This window comes from Brassica napus, chromosome C8 (assembly GCF_020379485.1).
Source record: "Brassica napus cultivar Da-Ae chromosome C8, Da-Ae, whole genome shotgun sequence".
NCBI lineage: Eukaryota > Viridiplantae > Streptophyta > Magnoliopsida > Brassicales > Brassicaceae > Brassica > Brassica napus.
In genome coordinates this window covers 48,701,198-48,718,086 of record NC_063451.1, presented here as the reverse complement: position 1 = coordinate 48,718,086, position 16,889 = coordinate 48,701,198, and the positions used below count along the sequence as shown (strand labels likewise).

At 35.6% G+C, this 16,889-nt stretch overlaps 2 protein-coding genes across 6 annotated transcripts; one reads left to right on the top strand and one right to left on the bottom strand.

Annotated features, from left to right (window-relative positions):
• The first annotated feature begins 901 nt into the window (after positions 1–901).
• Positions 902–2,985, top strand: LOC106426040 (squamosa promoter-binding-like protein 8). The gene is made up of 3 exons (XM_048765474.1): positions 902–1,878; positions 2,442–2,581; positions 2,697–2,985. Exons 1-3 carry the CDS (start codon positions 1,172–1,174, stop codon positions 2,855–2,857), a joined length of 1,008 nt encoding a protein of 335 aa, XP_048621431.1. The 5' UTR covers positions 902–1,171; the 3' UTR covers positions 2,858–2,985.
• Positions 2,986–3,096: 111 nt separating this feature from the next.
• LOC106426039 lies at positions 3,097–16,433 on the bottom strand. Of its 5 annotated transcripts, none has more exons than XR_007327309.1 (4): positions 16,166–16,421; positions 15,776–16,072; positions 6,781–7,574; positions 6,080–6,691 (listed from the first exon to the last, which is right to left on the bottom strand). XR_007327309.1 is itself a non-coding variant. In XM_022711084.2 (3 exons), the coding sequence occupies exons 1-3, from the start codon at positions 16,252–16,254 to the stop codon at positions 3,135–3,137; spliced, it is 471 nt and encodes a 156-aa protein (XP_022566805.2). In that variant the 5' UTR covers positions 16,255–16,423; the 3' UTR covers positions 3,097–3,134. The 5 variants fall into 5 exon arrangements, 3 of the variants coding, with proteins under 3 accessions (XP_022566805.2, XP_022566806.2, XP_013722206.2); XR_007327310.1 differs by having other exon boundaries at positions 7,466–7,574; XM_022711084.2 differs by lacking the exons at positions 6,080–6,691; positions 6,781–7,574 and adding an exon at positions 3,097–3,219 and having other exon boundaries at positions 16,166–16,423.
• Between the last annotated feature and the right edge of the window lie 456 nt (positions 16,434–16,889).

The following is a 16,889-nucleotide window of genomic DNA, read 5'->3' as shown; positions in this document are numbered from 1 at the left end:
CCTACTAATTACGGGAATGCCATCCTGTCTTTCTAAACCCCAACAGCATTTCACAGTACCTTCTTGGCGTCTTCTTCCCTGGTTCTGTTTTTTTTTCTCTCCTAAATTTTTTTTTATAGATATTTATTTATCTGCTCTTGAAATACATATGTATTATTATTAGTTTTATTTATCTGCTCGTAAAAATCATGTGTTACTTTGAAGAGGATTATATGCGGTCCGTAGAAAACACTACTAGTATGCCTTTTCTCAAAAAAGAAAAAGAAAATACTACTAGTATAATGTAACGAAACGGCTATAAATTATTACTACTAGTATTTTTCAAAAAAAAAAAAAAGGATTCTGATGAGATGTTGGAAACAGAGAGGCCCAAGCCAGACGTTAGAACCAACGTTAATAAATGGATAGACCAGACGCGTTTACACACACCCAAATCATCCTTAACCACACACTCGCAACTCCTCTTTCTTTTCTCTACCTTTTCTTCTATAGTTTTTTGTTTTACTTTTTACTTCAGAATCCAGTAATAGTCTTTGTCAAAGCAAATATCAATGAGAGGCTCTACAAAAGCAAGCAATACGTAAACTAAGTAGAGATACATTTGGAATGATTTAGATTACGGTACAATTAGAAATTACTAGTAATGGTGCATATGACTGATTGATGTTAGGTACATTAAGATTATTCAAATACGCACACTGGACATGAGAGAGAGCATCACTACCCATGTGACAAGTTCCTTTCTTCTCCATCTTCACTTTATTATACTTAAGTAGGGCACACAATACTTTTAAGATCAATCCGCCTATCGTTTTTACTAGATATACAAAACTAAAGAAAAACAAACAGAAAGTAAAGAATCATTTTAGAGATGATGTACGTAGTGAAAAAAAAAGAGATATGTAGCGAGGGGAAATCACCAGAAAAACCTTCCCCAAATAGAAAGTAAGGGGGAAAGAGAGGTATTTTGGCAGAGGGGGAAAGACTCTAATTCTAATAGAGGTATAGTACGTTGCTTGCTTTCAGACAATTAAAACCACTCCATAGCCTATTACGCACCGACATGTCTCCTCTCCCCTTCCTTTATTAGCCTCTCATCCTTCTCTCTTTCACTTTGTTCTTTAATTAAATTGCAAAAAAAAAACATCTTCCTCGGGATCTCCTCAAGAAAATGTTGGACTACGAATGGGACAACACCTCCGCCATAATGGGATCCGGAGAAGAACGACACCATCACCAGGACCTTGACACAACCCGAGCCTTGTCCATTTTCGACCCGACCCAAACCAATCATCACCAGTCCCCTTACAACAACTTTTCTCCACCGCTGTTTTCTTCCCAACAACATTTGACCGTCGTATATGGTCATCATCAGACCGCTCATAATATCCCAACAAACCAGTTTCATCACTCCTTCTACGACCCTAATCCTTACTCCTCCAGCTCATCCGATTCCATCTACCATGCTCACTCTTCTGCTTCAGCCTTGTTCTCTTTCGACCAAAGTGGACCAGCAGGATCCGGATCTTCTTACAACTTCCTCGTACCCAAGACGGAAGTGGACGTCTCTCGGTCGCTCGATTTCAGCACGTCAAACAGGATAGGCCTGAATCTGGGAGGACGCACTTACTTCTCGGCCGGAGACGACGATTTCGTGAGCAGGCTGTACAGGAGGTCTCGCCCCGGCGAGCTGCTGGGAATGGGGAACTCGCTTAGCACTACTACTACTACTCCACGGTGCCAAGCGGAGAGATGCAACGCCGATCTGAGCCACGCCAAACACTACCACCGCCGCCACAAAGTGTGCGAATTCCACTCAAAAGCTTCGACGGTTGTGGCTGCGGGGCTCAGCCAGCGCTTTTGTCAGCAATGTAGCAGGTTCTATTTTTTATTTATTTTTATTTTTTTCTGTCTCCTAAAAGATCCCACCTTTGACACCCACACACACACATGTATCATTAGGCCTCTTGCCCGTCCGTACATGTTTACCTTTGTAAAATCCATGGTCCATTGGCGCTGTGTCATGTGTGGGGGGCATGTTTTTGTCCGTACATATACATACTTAAATTATACTCCCATATTGTTGTATATACGAAGTAGTAGTTCCTAGTTAAAGATGATGTTTTTTTAAAAAAAAAGGTTTAATTAGCGTTATTAAGTAATGGAAATGACCTTCCATTAATTTAATCGTTCTCTCTCTTCTCCATCAATCATTGAGACTTGAAAGAAAGAGAGAGAGAGAGCGTGTGTACGTACTCCAATGTGGTTGTGGGTGATCCCGATGGCAATGGCTTCTCTCCTCCTTTTCCAAATTTCAACCCTACGAAAAAATCATTTAATCCCTTTCTCGTACTTAATAATTTGCTCAGTCGTCTTATCTGTTTTGTTTTTTTTTTTTTTTTGTAAGAAAGAAAACGATTAATCATAATTTTTTTTTACAGGTTCCATTTGCTGTCGGAATTCGACAACGGGAAACGGAGCTGCCGTAAGCGACTTGCTGACCATAACCGCCGCCGCCGTAAATGTCACCAGTCAGCCTCCGCCAGCGGCAAACACACTCCGGATATTATCACCACTCCAAGTACTTGGTTTTTTACCTACTTCTCATATCCATTTAATTAATTACAGATTATAATTTCACTAACTAATCTCTATCTCTCTCATTAAATTTGGTTGGTGGTGCATCGTACTTTCAGAGTCAGCGAACGATTCGGGTGTAAAGTCGTCGTCAGCGTCTCCATCCAGCGGGCCGACCCCAATTTCTTTGGAATGTTTCCGGCAGAGGCAGTTCCAAACCACAGCGTCGTCTTCCACGTCCGCAATATGGGGTAGCTTAGCTCCTACGTATAATATTTAAGGTCGTCGTTGTTGTTGGAGATTGATAGTTATTTGGTCATGTTGCCTTTCCTACTTTCAATTGTTTTAAATGTGTGTTTGACTTAATTATTATATTAACCTCGCTCAATCGATTGGTCGATTAAACTATTTATTTTTATTCAAATTAAATTATTAGAATGAATGTGATCATGCATGCATTCTGGTTGATTGGATACGAGTAATGTATGATAGAATTTATTGCTGGTAAAAGCAAAGACAGGGGAAGGTACTGGTGCATGGGGTGGTTCGTCCATCGTTTAATCATTTTGGGCAACTGAGTTATTGATTGATTGACTCTCTGTCCATTTTGTCTGATGGTGCTGCTGGAATTTTCCTACAAAACTACACCAAACCAAATTTTAGAAAAGCGACTCATCGATGAAGCCCACGTGGTTCCATTTTTCAGGAAAATAAAAATAGTGGTTGAAAGAGGCGGGGACTCCTTTGATGATGTCCCCATGTTCTTAAGCTAATCATACAATACTTTTTATTTATTTATGAAACTATATTTCAATGGAGATGTTCTAAATTTCCAGATTGCTTCTCCTCATGGTTTCCTTCCCTGACTCCAACTTTCTACTTAGCATTTTAGGATTATTCTCATGGTGGAGGGCTAATTCCATATTTTTCATCGACCCCTCTCCCCCCCTCCCCCAGTATTTCATTCGGTATGTCTTTAGACATGGTCGTGCGTACGTTAAAGTTTCCGATACGGTGGAATCAACCTCCAACAGAGCTAAACTGGAAAGGGATATCAAACAGTAGAGGGCTTTTAGTTCAATTGATGCAAGAAAGTGATATTTTGATATTGTGATTTTGTGAGCATTGTACAATTTGTGGGCTAGTATCTGATTTTACAAGCCCAAGAAGAATCCTTTGAGCCCGTTATAACCCTACTGTATTATTTAGCCGATACTTTATAATTTTAAATATATATATATATATATATATATATATATCTTATTATCTATACTATACTAAAAGGGATTGAGGGAGTCTTTTTAAGCTATCCACCTCAGCCAATTAAATCAACTAATCATATGTTATCAAACTGCCATGTCATTTTGTAAAATCCACATCATATTTCTTTGAAAAAAATGAAACTTCACGGACGGTTTGCTGCTACTTCTTCCGATTTTCTATTAGTATTACCTGCCTACACAAACCAGAAAGCCAAGAGTTTCTACCTCTTCATATACTTTACAATTAAATTCTCATCTTCAATAAACAGGTTGAGTTCCAAATTAATATTAAAGACCTCTAAATGACTCCTACCGCTTCATCTTTAATGTATATAAGTGAAAAATTTCAGCCAAAGCCGAGAAATGATTAAGGCCTTATTCCTGCCACAGATCCTAACTCACGTACGGCAACGAAAGGTACCAAATTTTCGCTCAAATCCAAAGATACATGATCCAAAGATACATGTTCTTAAGTATTCTTCGTGTCTGCATCATAGAGATTAACTTCAGATGAAGTTGTGATGGTAACAATACATGGAAAATATGAAATCAGACTGTTTCTTTTCTTTTTATTATGTCATCCTTTGTTTCTGATTATTAAATGAGAACTAACAGATTTAAAATCTGGAAAGCATGAAGTTCTCAGTGTTCATGGTCACGTTTTCTCATCTGAGGTTAGTTTTTTTTCAAGAATCATGAATATTTCTTCTATAAAAATCTACATCAGCTTATGGTGTTTTTTATTAAAAAAATTTTGTGGGGGTGTAGAAACAGCCTGGGAGTTTGTTGGAGGGATTTACAAAGACTCAGGTGAGTACATTTGCCGTGAAGATAAATTTAAATTGATGTTCTCAGTTTCAAATTTTGTGTGGTGTCTATCACAGATCCGTTTCTTGGATTAAATTAGTATTCATTGTGTTGATATATTATGGTTAATCACAGATCTATTTCTTAGACTATCGTTTGTTAATGAATACATGTGTTTTTTTATACGTATTGACGTCATAAAAAGAAAGATTACACCGGCTGAAACAACAAAAGTCACAAGGGCAGAGGAAGAAGAAGATTCTTTGAATAAATATTCGAGTCGTAAAATTGTTTTATCTTGCTGGAAATATTTTGTTTCATATTGAATGCTACTTTAAAAGTTACACTGTCCACATGTTTTCAATGATTTAAAAAAAAAAACAAAATATGTTTCTCTAAGGAAAAGCATAACCACTTCATCTCGATATGCATGGTTTATTTCTCAAAATGTCTAACTCTAATTAGTCTGAATTTTTTTGAAAATATTAAACTTACATGCATAAAAGTTCTGTTGTAAATACATCTTAAGACTAAAAGAGATCATCGATAAAACATACACAAAAAACAACAAAATAGTAAGTTCAAAAAAAAAAAAACAACAAAATAGTTACTTTTCAATTGATACTTTGTTGGTTCTTTATGACAAAATAATCAAATGATATTTTTATACTAAATTAAAAAAAAAATTATAACGGCACAATCCGCGCGTTATATAAAGTAGAGATTGACTCTCTTCTTATGCAGCCAACTCATCAAATAGAGAAACAAGAGAGTGACACATGTCCTTCCCTCACATAACGCAGCTTCAATCTCAATTCTTACGGTATTTTTTTGGGCTTGAACGGGTCTTTGGTAATTGTAGAGATTTTATACTGAGTTTAGGCTGATAACGAAAAAACAGCCTGGCCTGTTATGCCAATATCTTCTTCCTCAATGGCCATTCTAGGGTTCATCTTCTTTTCGAAGAAGAGTCTCCGTCTAACTACAATGGCGGCTCTGAAAAGAAGTGTGACTGGACGCTTTGACAGTAATCTTCGCGTTCATGTCGTTTCAGTCTCGATCCTTCACCTCCGAAACCGTTACAAATCGCCTTGATTCAACGTCATTAGCCAATTAAATCTTTCTTCCCAATACAACCACGATTTCGCAGTCAATGAAACTTATTCATTTCCCGGGCGGTGATTCTCACCTATAAAAAGGTTAGGCCTCATTCATTGAGAATCATCTGCACAATTTCATTCTTAGTATAATGGTGAAGTCGTCTGTTCTACTTGCTGACTTGAAACCATGCTGGTGTTCTTGCTCTGATTCTAGGAAGCAAGCCACAAATATAGAGGCTTGATATATAGTTGTTTTCAAGTCGATTTGATTTTGATTTTTTGTAGGATGCTGGAAAAGATGTGTAGGAGAGCTATTCAAGAGGACTGACCATATTCTCTGTGTAGACAAAACCATGAGAGGTATTGAATAAGTTATAGGTTTTTGGCTATACTTCTACGTTTCTTCTTTTCCTTATGTTCTCATCAGATTTTTTTAAATGTCAAACTTCGAAAATGTATTCAGTTTCTTTTGCTCTTCATAAGCCAGGGTTCATCCAAAAGAATGAATCAACGATCCAAGCTTCTTTGCTCCTTTGATTCTCACTTTCCAGAGATCTCTCATGATCATAAAAACAACTATGCAACAGTAGACTCATTTGGCTCGAAGATTGCCCCTTTCGCTGTTGTTTGAAGCATTGCTACTTGATAGAATTGAGCTTCTCCCATCTTCCAAAAGCATCCATGGGTCAATCTCATCTGTGTTGTCTGGTTCTTGCTCTTGACACGGTAATAACATCGTCTCCTTCAGCTTCCCTTACGCTGCTGCTGTTACGGTTTTTGTTTCTTAGGATAGTTTATTTGATTGAGCCCAGGAGCAGATCGCAGAGGGTTGAACAAATGTGAGTGAGGTCGTCTGAGCAGAATGTGGCAGGGGATTGGCATCTTCTAGGCTTCACCATCTAATGGTGTTCGGCAACTGCATCCGCGCAAGCTCATTCTACATTACTGTCAACAAAAATCCAAGCAACTTCAACAATTGTAAGTTTGAATCAAGAAGACTGACTATGGAGGTTTATAATTTATATTTTACAAACCTATATGTTATATGATGCATCACAATCAAACAGGATAACGTCTTTGGGTGATTCGTTATAAGAAGATATTGGCTTTAGCCAAAAAGTGTTGGACATTGCTTGACATTCCATGAAGTGCAAATAGTAAACCGTCCAATTAGACATCAAGAATGGCCACAACAAGGAGGACATGCAACATAATCTTCATAGACTACTTGGCTATCAAGCAAACAAACTATTGTAGATGAAATTATATATCTTTTGTTACTAAATGAAGGTTTTGCGAAAAAATGATTACCATACTAAAAGATAGCTCTGCCTTTAGAAACACGGGAATGGCCATTCCGTAAGTATTTGGTGAAACATAATGGAAAATAAATTAGATGTAAACACCATCAATTTCTGGTCAAAAAAGTATGTATATATATATATATATATATATATCTGTTGTACAGATTAAGTATATGTAGATGACATACAATTATGTTAGAAGAAATTGCGGCCGTAAAAACATATAAGCTATCAAATCCGCCAAAGAAGATGTGTCACATTGTCAGCAATGTTGTGTGTCACATTGTTAGAAATGTTGGGTGAGGATCTTCATGCCAAACTAGGGCTACTAGCACGAAGGCCCTTCCCATGTGTTTGTTATTCTGCGGTTGGAAACTTAGCTTAATTGCTGCTTATAATTGCTAAATTATCTTACCAACTCAAACTCATTCACAAAGGTACTTCGAGATTCACCAGAGCTTGGATCCATGCATGAAAAGCACTAGCTGAACAAAATCCCTCTCAGTTGTAATCCTGGCGGTCTCCTTAGATTGGTAACGGCCAAAAACACAACATAAAACAAATCAAAACGAGAAAGTTAAATGAGATTTGGTTGGAGCTTTCTCTTGGACCCAATTCTATTAATATTTCTACTCACATTCATTAATTGAAATATTTTTATATAAAACTACATAAACGTTTTAAAAGAAAGAGATATATCATGAATATTTTTTTCCTTTTTTTGAACAATCATGAATATTTTTTCCATAAATAAAGATCTTCAATCTGTGTATAATATTAAAACACATTGCATAGATATTTTTTCCTTCTTCTATCTCGAATATTTTGTATCAACATGAATATAGAAAATATATTAAAATTTTAACGTATTGAATTTAAAAAAAAAGACCTCAACCACAGCCCGAACCAAAAATATAATATAAAACAGATTGATAAGAAACATATAAGAGCAAAATTAAAATTATAATATTTAAAAAAAAAAACAAGCAAAAATTATAATAGACAACCGTTTATTCTACCATAGCGAGATTAAACTGAAGATGAATATCTTTATAGTAAACAAGGTATAACAAAAATGGATAATAATTTTTTTAACAAGAAAATAATGATTTATACTATTATTTGAGAAGTGAATTTGCTGATTTTTCATCTTCTCCATAATTTTAGGTTTTGTTCAGTAATTTTTATAAATAGTTTATTATATATTTTAATAATAAACAGTTTTGGAAACATGATAAATACAATATATCATCTATACAAATATTTGATATTATCTTATTTATTATTATATATAAAAATTTCTTAGGTGACTCAATGATTTTAATAGATAATTTTAATAATATTTATATTAGATAATAAACAGTTTTAAGAAAAATATGATAATTATCGTCTACACAAATGTTTGATATATTATCTTATTAATATCATATAAGAAGAATTTTTTCCTATATGTCATGAAAAGATTATATCTATATTTTTGGTATCAAAAAGGTTATATATTTTTGGATATTTTTAATATAAGCTCATCAATAGCATATACAGTTTACTATTTTAAATTATTTGTGTTTAGTTCAAAAAAATGTATTCTCTAACAGTTGTAAATTTTGCTAATATGTGTTGCCACCAACTGGTTACAACAAAAACTCATGTTTATGTTCTACCGATACAAAAGCAGTACTCGATTACATGTCCTACAAGAAACATACAAAAAACAAATTTCCAAATAAAAAAGATGAATATTTTAAAACGTAAGAGATCTCCTAAACATTTTCAAAACATTGGTAGATTTATTTAGTTATTTTAAATCATATTTGAAAAATAAGATAATTATTATATATGTTATGTTGTTTTTTGGAAGTAATATTTTTATATTATAAAATTTAAAAATTAAGATAATTTTTTTACCGATACAAAAGCAGTACTCGATTACATGTCCTACAATAAACATACAAAAATCTGTAAAAAAGATGAATATTTTAAAACATATAAGAGATCTCCTAAATATTTTCAAAACATTGGTAGATTTGTTTATTTATTGTAAATCTTATTTTTTAAATAAGATAATTCTTATATATTTTATGTTGTTATGTTGAAATAATAATTTTCTATTATAAAAGTTAAAAATTAAGATAATTTTTTATAATTAAATATTAATTAAACAAAAAATATGTTTATAAAGATATTTTCTAAAATATGTAAGTTAAACATTTTGACCCAATAATAAGCATATATATTTTGATGAAATTTTTTTCATATAGAAATAATTTGATGTTTAATTTAAAATTTTCAGGACATTTGAATTAATAAAATATAGACTAATAAATATCTGTAAAACAAATGTTATAAATGTTAAACGAAACAAATGCTAAACGAAAAACAAATTTCGGCGCGAAGCGCGGGCTTACCCTAGTGTATATATATATATACTAATGCCCTAAAGAATTGTTTATGTATTCATAAATCATAATCAGCGCATGTTTATTTATATCGTTATATATAAATTACTGGTTCGCATTGCGATTTTTTCATGTTTATTTACGTTGCTTTTTATAGATTATTGCTTTGATAGTAGATAAAAATACGAATTTTTTCATATGAAATGGCAACATGGTTGAATATAATATTTTTGAATGTTTGAGCTCTTTCTTTACGTTCGGATTTCATGTATATATATTAGTAAAACGTGCCAGAATACTCTATAGAGCAGTAACAAAGAGAGGAGCAGAAGAGGAGATGTATATAATAATAGAATATACATCTGCTAGCTAGGTGTTCGTTATAGTATGACGACGCGTACTAATTGACTGTAGTATCACCCCGTATCCAATCTGTTTCTTCCCCACCATTCGTATTTATATTTATATTGCTCCAATCTGTTGCTAAAAAAAATGTATATTGTCCATTCCATCTCTCGGCACATTTATTCCCGCACCAAAGTGTCAATCATGTACCGGCTGCCCACACACACACGCGTATGCACGCGTGTATACACCCAAAAATTGTTGACAATCGGGGTTTCCAGATTTCACTACTATGATTTACAATGGTGACTTTTCTTACTCGCATTAAATGGCGTGAAGGAAACTTTGAGAAAACATTAGACCATCTTTATCCGGGTCTTTAATGAGGGGGTTTAAGCTAAATGATAGATAAAAAAAAAAAAAAAGGAAATTAGAATTAGCGACGTCTCTTAATTAGGCTTGAGAAGAGACGCCTCTTGATGCCACGTGTTGGTCTGATAAACAGTTTGGGAGAAGAAAACGATGGGGTGAGAAAATCAGTTTCAAAGCGTGGGCAAAATTCTCGTGTGCTCTCGTCGTCTCGGTGAAGCAAATCTCCGGTCCTCTCCTCCTCTACGATGATCGTGTGTATCGGTGGGTCTCCTCCTCGAGGACGAATCAAATCGTTGGTGGTTCTCCTCCTCGACCAAATATCGAATCGACTGTTGCTCTCCTCCTCGACGACGACGAATCAAATCGTCGGTGGCTCTTCTCATCGACGAGGAATCAAATCATCGGTGGCTTTTGTCGAGGAGGAAGCATTCGTATGTTGCTGGTCCTCAAATCGAAAGGTTAAGATATCTTAATTTTTTTTTTCAATCCTTCAATTAGCTCAATCGAATCGAAAGGAAAGCGTGATGCATGTGTTGTTCTTATTTGTCTAGATTAAGACCTCAAAAGAAACAAAGATGGTGTGATTGAGGAGCATGACTTGCAAGTGAAGCGTTTAGAAGACAAGATAACACAATTAATCAGACTTGTGTTGTTGCTTCCTCAGGCATTGCCTTTAGCGGTAATACAAACAAAAACCCATCTCAAGAATCAAGCTTTGTGTTCTTTTCTTGATTTACGATTTGTTCATATTCAGAGAAAATCTTTTGAGGTCTTAATATTTATTTTCGTTAGGTTGGTTGATATCATGATCAGGATTTTTGACATTGAACATTGCACATGTTATAGATTTTTGACATTGAACATTGCACAATTGTTGATATAAATCCTTTAATTCTATCTGAAATGTTTCTGTCTTTTGGTCTTAATATAGATGGATCAGGAGAGAAGAAGAAGGTTCGTCATCAACAAGGACGAGAAAAGCAATACAGGTAACACATTTGTCTTTGGTTAGGTTTGAATTCCGGTAATAAATGATGGTGGTTAGTGTTAGATTAGGTTAGGTTTGAATTCCCGTAATAAATGATGCTGGTTAGTGTTAGATTAGGATTGAATTCTCGGTAATAAATAGATAGAATTCGATGTTCATATTGTAGATAGATGTCAACTCTTTGTGATGAATGTTGTAGATATGTGTCATGTCTTTGTGGTTGCTCCTCTCTTCAATTTATTGAACACATCTCTTTCTCCTATTTCTTATCATCTCGGTAACACTCCTCTTTTCTTCCTTCTCTTCTTTCTTATCATTCTGTCATAACATTGCTCCTCCTCATTTCATTGCTCTTCCTTCTCTTCCTTCTCCTCTTTCGGCAAAATTGGCTCGTATGGATTCTAATCCATATAACAAACACAACTCAACTTTTGTTCACCTTCTTAACAGTCAACAAGAGGTTATGTTTGGTATTGGAGAAGATTCAAACTTTGCTGACACTCCTTCAGAGCGTATCCAACGAAGGACATGGACTCCTACAGATGACGTTGTGCTGATAAGCTCCTGGTTAAATACAAGTAAAGATCCTGTCGTCGGCAACGAGCAAAGATCAGGTGCATTCTGGAAAAGAATTGCAGCCTATTTTGCTGCCAGTCTGAAGATCGCGCCTACTGAACACAGGGAAGCCAGTCAGTGTAAGCAACGGTGGCACAAGATCAATGATCTTGTTGGGAAGTTTTGTGGCGCGTATAAAGCTGCTGCCAGAGAGAGAAGCAGTGGGCAAAACGAGAACGATGTTCTGAAGCTAGCTCACGAGATATTCTTCAACAACCACACCAAAAAATTCACCTTAGAACATGCATGGAAAGAGCTTAGGAACGATCAGAAATGGTGTGAACTGTCCAGTTCTAAAACCGATAGAAGTTCCAAAAAGAGGAAGTGCGACGACGGTTCACAATCAGTAACTTCTCACGCCTCTGCTTCTGGTGAACCTGAAGAAGCTACCACTCGGCCCCCTGATGTTAAGGCAGCAAAGGGGTATGGTAAGCAGGAGAAGGCAGAGGGCAAGACAGTGGCGGGGTTTGAGAGTATGTGGAGAATCAGGAAGGAGGATATGGCCATGAAAGAAAGGCTGTCAAAGATGAAGTTACTTGATAGTTTACTTGCAAAAAATGAACCTCTTGCTGACTATGAAGAAGCTCTGAAGAAGAAGCTCATTAATGAGCTCTTGTTGTCTAATTAATGAGCTGTGAAGAAGAAGCTTTGTCTGATTAATCTCAGTTTATGTTGTTTAAGTTCAAGTCCAAGTCTAAGTCTAGGTCGTCTATGTTACTTGTTGTTCTTGTTATGTCTCTGTTACTTGTTGTTCTTGTTATGTCTGATTATTAATCTCAGTTTATGTTGTATCAAGATGTTTGTGTTCGTATAATGATGAAGAAGTTTATTTTGTGTTTGTCTTTTTATCATCACTTGTGTCCTGTCTCCGAAGAAGTTTATTTGTGTTTCATGTCTTCGTTAATGATGAATCTTAATGCTTAACTTTGTGTTTCAGGTCAGAGTGGAGAATTGGGAGTGGAGACAAACTTGGCATCTTGTGTAGTCATGTTGTCACGGACTTGCGTCATCTTGTCATCTTGTCACGGACTTGCGTTTGATCTCTCTGGTTTGAGAACTGAGAGTGGAAAGAGACCTTGGCATCTTGTGTAGTCATGTCATCTTGTCATGGACTTGTGCAGAAACCTTGGCATCACCCTGTTGTTTTTTCCTGGTTGTAGTATCAGGTCTTGTTTTTAAGTATCAGGTCTTGTGTTGTAGTTTCATGTCACGGACTTTTGTAAGGAAAGTGTAAGAAAGTTTTATAAATGGGCGTGTATTCAAGATTGTAGAATGCAAGTTCTTTCTTCTTATCTCACAAAACGTTCCCTCTCACTTTCATTGCCTCTCACAAAACGTTCCATTTCTAAGCTATTTCTTCCATCTCAAGATATTTCTTCCATCTCAAAACGTTCCATCTAATAAATCGATTCAAAATATTTATCAGTTCAAAAGTTCCATCTCAAGCTATTTCTTCCCCAACAAGTTTTTTTAAAAAAAAACATCTCATGGCATCTTCTTCCCATAACAATTTTGAGGGAGTAGATGATGAAACTTTTGATCAATATTTTGATCAATATTTTGATCAATATTTTGATCAACAATTTGATCAAACTTTCGTAAATCTTTGCGTTGGTCAAGAAGATGCATCCAAGAGACGGAAAAAACGAGTTTATATCGAGAGAAATCGTGAACAAGGCCACGCACGGTTATGGAATGATTATTTCAGTGATACTCCAACATATCCTGAAAAAATTTTCCGACGCCGTTTTAGAATGAACAAGTCATTGTTCATGCGTATTGTTGATCGTCTCTCCACTGAAGTTCAATACTTTCAGCAAAAGGAAGATGGTCTTGGAAGGCTTGGTCTCTCTGCACTCCAAAAATGTACAGCAGCTATTCGTGTCTTGGCGTATGGTCATGCGGCTGATACGGTCGACGAATACATCCGGCTCGGTGAAACTACAACTCGGTTATGTGTGGAAAATTTTGTGGAAGGAATAATAAATTTATTCGGCGATGAGTACCTAAGAAGACCAACCCCCGCTGATCTTCAACGTCTACTTAATATTGGAGAGTATCGTGGATTTCCCGGGATGATAGGAAGCATCGATTGTATGCATTGGGAGTGGAAGAATTGTCCCACCGCTTGGAAAGGACAATATTCTCGTGGTTCGGGTAAACCAACAATCGTTTTAGAGGCGGTTGCTTCATATGATCTCTGGATATGACACGCGTTATTTGGACCTCCAGGTACCTTAAACGATATCAATGTTCTTGATCGCTCCCCTGTTTTTGATGACATAATAAAGGGTCAAGCTCCACAAGTCATTTACTATGTTAATGGAAGAGAGTATCATTTGACTTACTATCTCACCGATGGTATTTATCCAAAATGGGCAACATTTATCCAATCAATTTCACTACCACAAGGACCGAAAGCACAATTATTTGCTCAACGTCAAGAAGCTGTCCGAAAAGATGTCGAGCGTGCTTTTGGAGTCTTGCAAGCTCGCTTTGCCATTGTTAAAAATCCAGCACTTTTTGGGATAAAGTCAAAATCGGAAAGATTATGAGAGCATGTATCATACTCTATAATATGATAGTAGAAGACGAACGAGATGGATACACTCAATTTGATGTTTCCGAGTTCCAACAAGGAGAAGACAACGGAAGTTCACATGTGGATCTCACGTATTCTACAGATATGCCTACAAATATCGCCAATATGATGGGAGTTCGAACTTGAATTCGTGATAGACACATGCATCAACAACTGAAAGATGATTTGGTTGAACATGTATGGTTTAAATTTGGACGTGATGAAGACAACAACTGAACTCCGATGCTTCTTTCAAATTATTATCGTTTATTTTCCTAATCTTTGTTTTTATGTTTTTATTTAAAAATCTATGTTTAAAATGTTATCTTTTAATATATTTTACTTAATAAAAAAATGTTAAGTTTAATAAAAAAAATGTTTAATGATTTTTTTTTAAGATCCCTAAATTAAGAACCTTGCAATGGACCACTAAAATGTGTGGGTTTCTTAACCTTGTCTCTTATTTCACTTTTTGTTATTAAATGCATTAAAAAGTAATAAGAACCCCTAATATGAGTCTTTGCAATAATCATGCTCTTACCACTTTATTAGTAATAAGTACGTCGATGCGACTTTTATTTAGATAAAAAAAACTTTTACGAAAAGTTTTCGAGGAAAAACAGAACTTACACCATGATTAATCTGTAGTTATTAGAGTGAAGTTCTTAGTGGAAGTTAAGAAATTATTTCTTAACTTTTAACTAAAAAAAACTAATAACCGGTTCTTAAAGTCTTTATTTAAGAATCAGTTCTTAGTTTTTTTAGTTAAAAGTTAAAAAACAGTTTCTTAACTTGCGCTAAAAACTCATTCTAAGAACTCTGGATTAATCATGCTCTAAGACCATAATTATCGCGGTTTCTAAAACCCGATTTTGTGTGATTTTAATGTGTGGGTCCCACATGTTTTTTTAAAAACGGTCATGAAAGTCGCGAGTGAGGATCGGTGTTGGGCTAGTTTTTTTACTGTTTGCAAAGCTCACCGACACGTGACGGCCCGCGATTGGTTTAATTTTTTTTTTAAGAACAAAAAAATAAATAAAAAGATTAAGGATCCCATATCGGATATCAAGCGATAATCATTGGAGGGTTTTTAGGGTGGTGTTCTTATATTCTACTAAAAATCCAACAGTAAGAACTTCCCGATATGCTCTTATACTTGTTATTAATTAATATATTTGCTGACTAATAACTTAAATGGAAGCTCACGACAAACATAAATTCATTATTTTTTCAACATTAGTACGAAAAGCTTCTCAACAAGATATACATTCACTATATCTAATTAATTATACATAGATAATCGTAATATTTTGTAAACCACTCAATCATATCTCAAAGGCGCATTTTTATTATTATTTTAGCATATTATATTATTAAGCTCTCTTTCAGAAATTGATCTAACACCTGACATCCTTGAGAAGCTTGTACCTTCGCGTGGCCGTCCTCGGCGACGGCACGCCGCCTCCTGCAGGTCCGGCAACAACGCTCTTGGCCACTTGATCGTGATGGTTATTGTCATGCTTGATCCCGCCACCGGAAGGATACTCCGATTGGTTTGTGACCCCGCTCTCGTAATTTACGGAGGAAGAAGCCTTCTTCTTCTTTGAAGAAGAAAACGAAGATCCGCCGTGTTTAGCAACGCTGCTCAGCTTTTTGTCGTCGCTCTGGCACCAGTCGCAAATCTCGGTCGGCTCCGCAAACTCACTGTAGTAATTACTACAATAGCTACATATATTCAAATTACGAAATCCGTTAGCTGACTATATATATATATATATATGATCATGCACTATATATAGCCTTGGAGAAGGTACGTACGAGTGTTGAAAGCGGTTGCGGCAGTGCCCGCAGCGGAATAGTTTGTCGGAAAATCCGACGTCGCCGCACATGCAGCACACTTTCTCCATGTTCTTCTCTTAATTAGCTGTGTTGATGTTTTGTTTCTGCCCTGGAGATGGAGGCTTGGAGGTTTTTAATGTATGGAATTGGTGATGTTAGATTATTTAATTATTCCCCAAAAGCCAAGCATCTATGTTATATGAATATATTATACACACACATTAGACTATGCGTGTGTGTGTGAATGTACAGGTAGACAAGAGGTTTGCTTGCAGTCGTTTTCAGTTTTAAAGAGAGCCAACCTTAAATTGGGGATTTGTTTGTGCATTGACAGTTTTGGCCTTCCTTTGTTTGGCCCTCTTTGTTTCTCCACGCGGATGATCCATTTGGATGAAGATGAGAGTTTTGTTTGTTTATGCACTAAAAGTGCAATTCATCCAGATGGATCATCCGAATGACTTTCAGATATTTAGGCTTAATTTTAAAGTCCATCCAGCTGAACCAATTTGGATCATTTGAATGGAGATGGTTCATTCAAAATGGTATAATGTCTATTATGCCCTTAATGTAATTCACAAATTACAAACCTAAACATAATATCATTTTATCACATACGAAAACTGACAGAACCACAAAAACGCGTTTTCCCGCGAAAACTTAAAAACTAATTTTTCACGTCAAAACCCCCAAAACGTATTTTCCC

Bases quoted from the DNA above. Each gene is read 5' to 3' on its own strand.
- LOC106426039 (XM_022711084.2), bottom strand. From the start codon at position 16,254: ATGGAGAAAGTGTGCTGCATGTGCGGCGACGTCGGATTTTCCGACAAA. The intron at 16,073-16,165 runs GTACGTACCTTC...GAATATATGTAG, and splicing joins CGCAACCGCTTTCAACACTC to CTATTGTAGTAATTACTACA. The intron at 3,220-15,775 runs GTACAAGCTTCT...GGTTTGGTGTAG, and splicing joins CCGAGGACGGCCACGCGAAG to TTTTGTAGGAAAATTCCAGC.
- LOC106426040 (XM_048765474.1), top strand. From the start codon at position 1,172: ATGTTGGACTACGAATGGGACAACACCTCCGCCATAATGGGATCCGGA. The intron at 1,879-2,441 runs GTTCTATTTTTT...TTTTTTTTACAG, and splicing joins TTTTGTCAGCAATGTAGCAG to GTTCCATTTGCTGTCGGAAT. The intron at 2,582-2,696 runs GTACTTGGTTTT...TCGTACTTTCAG, and splicing joins GGATATTATCACCACTCCAA to AGTCAGCGAACGATTCGGGT.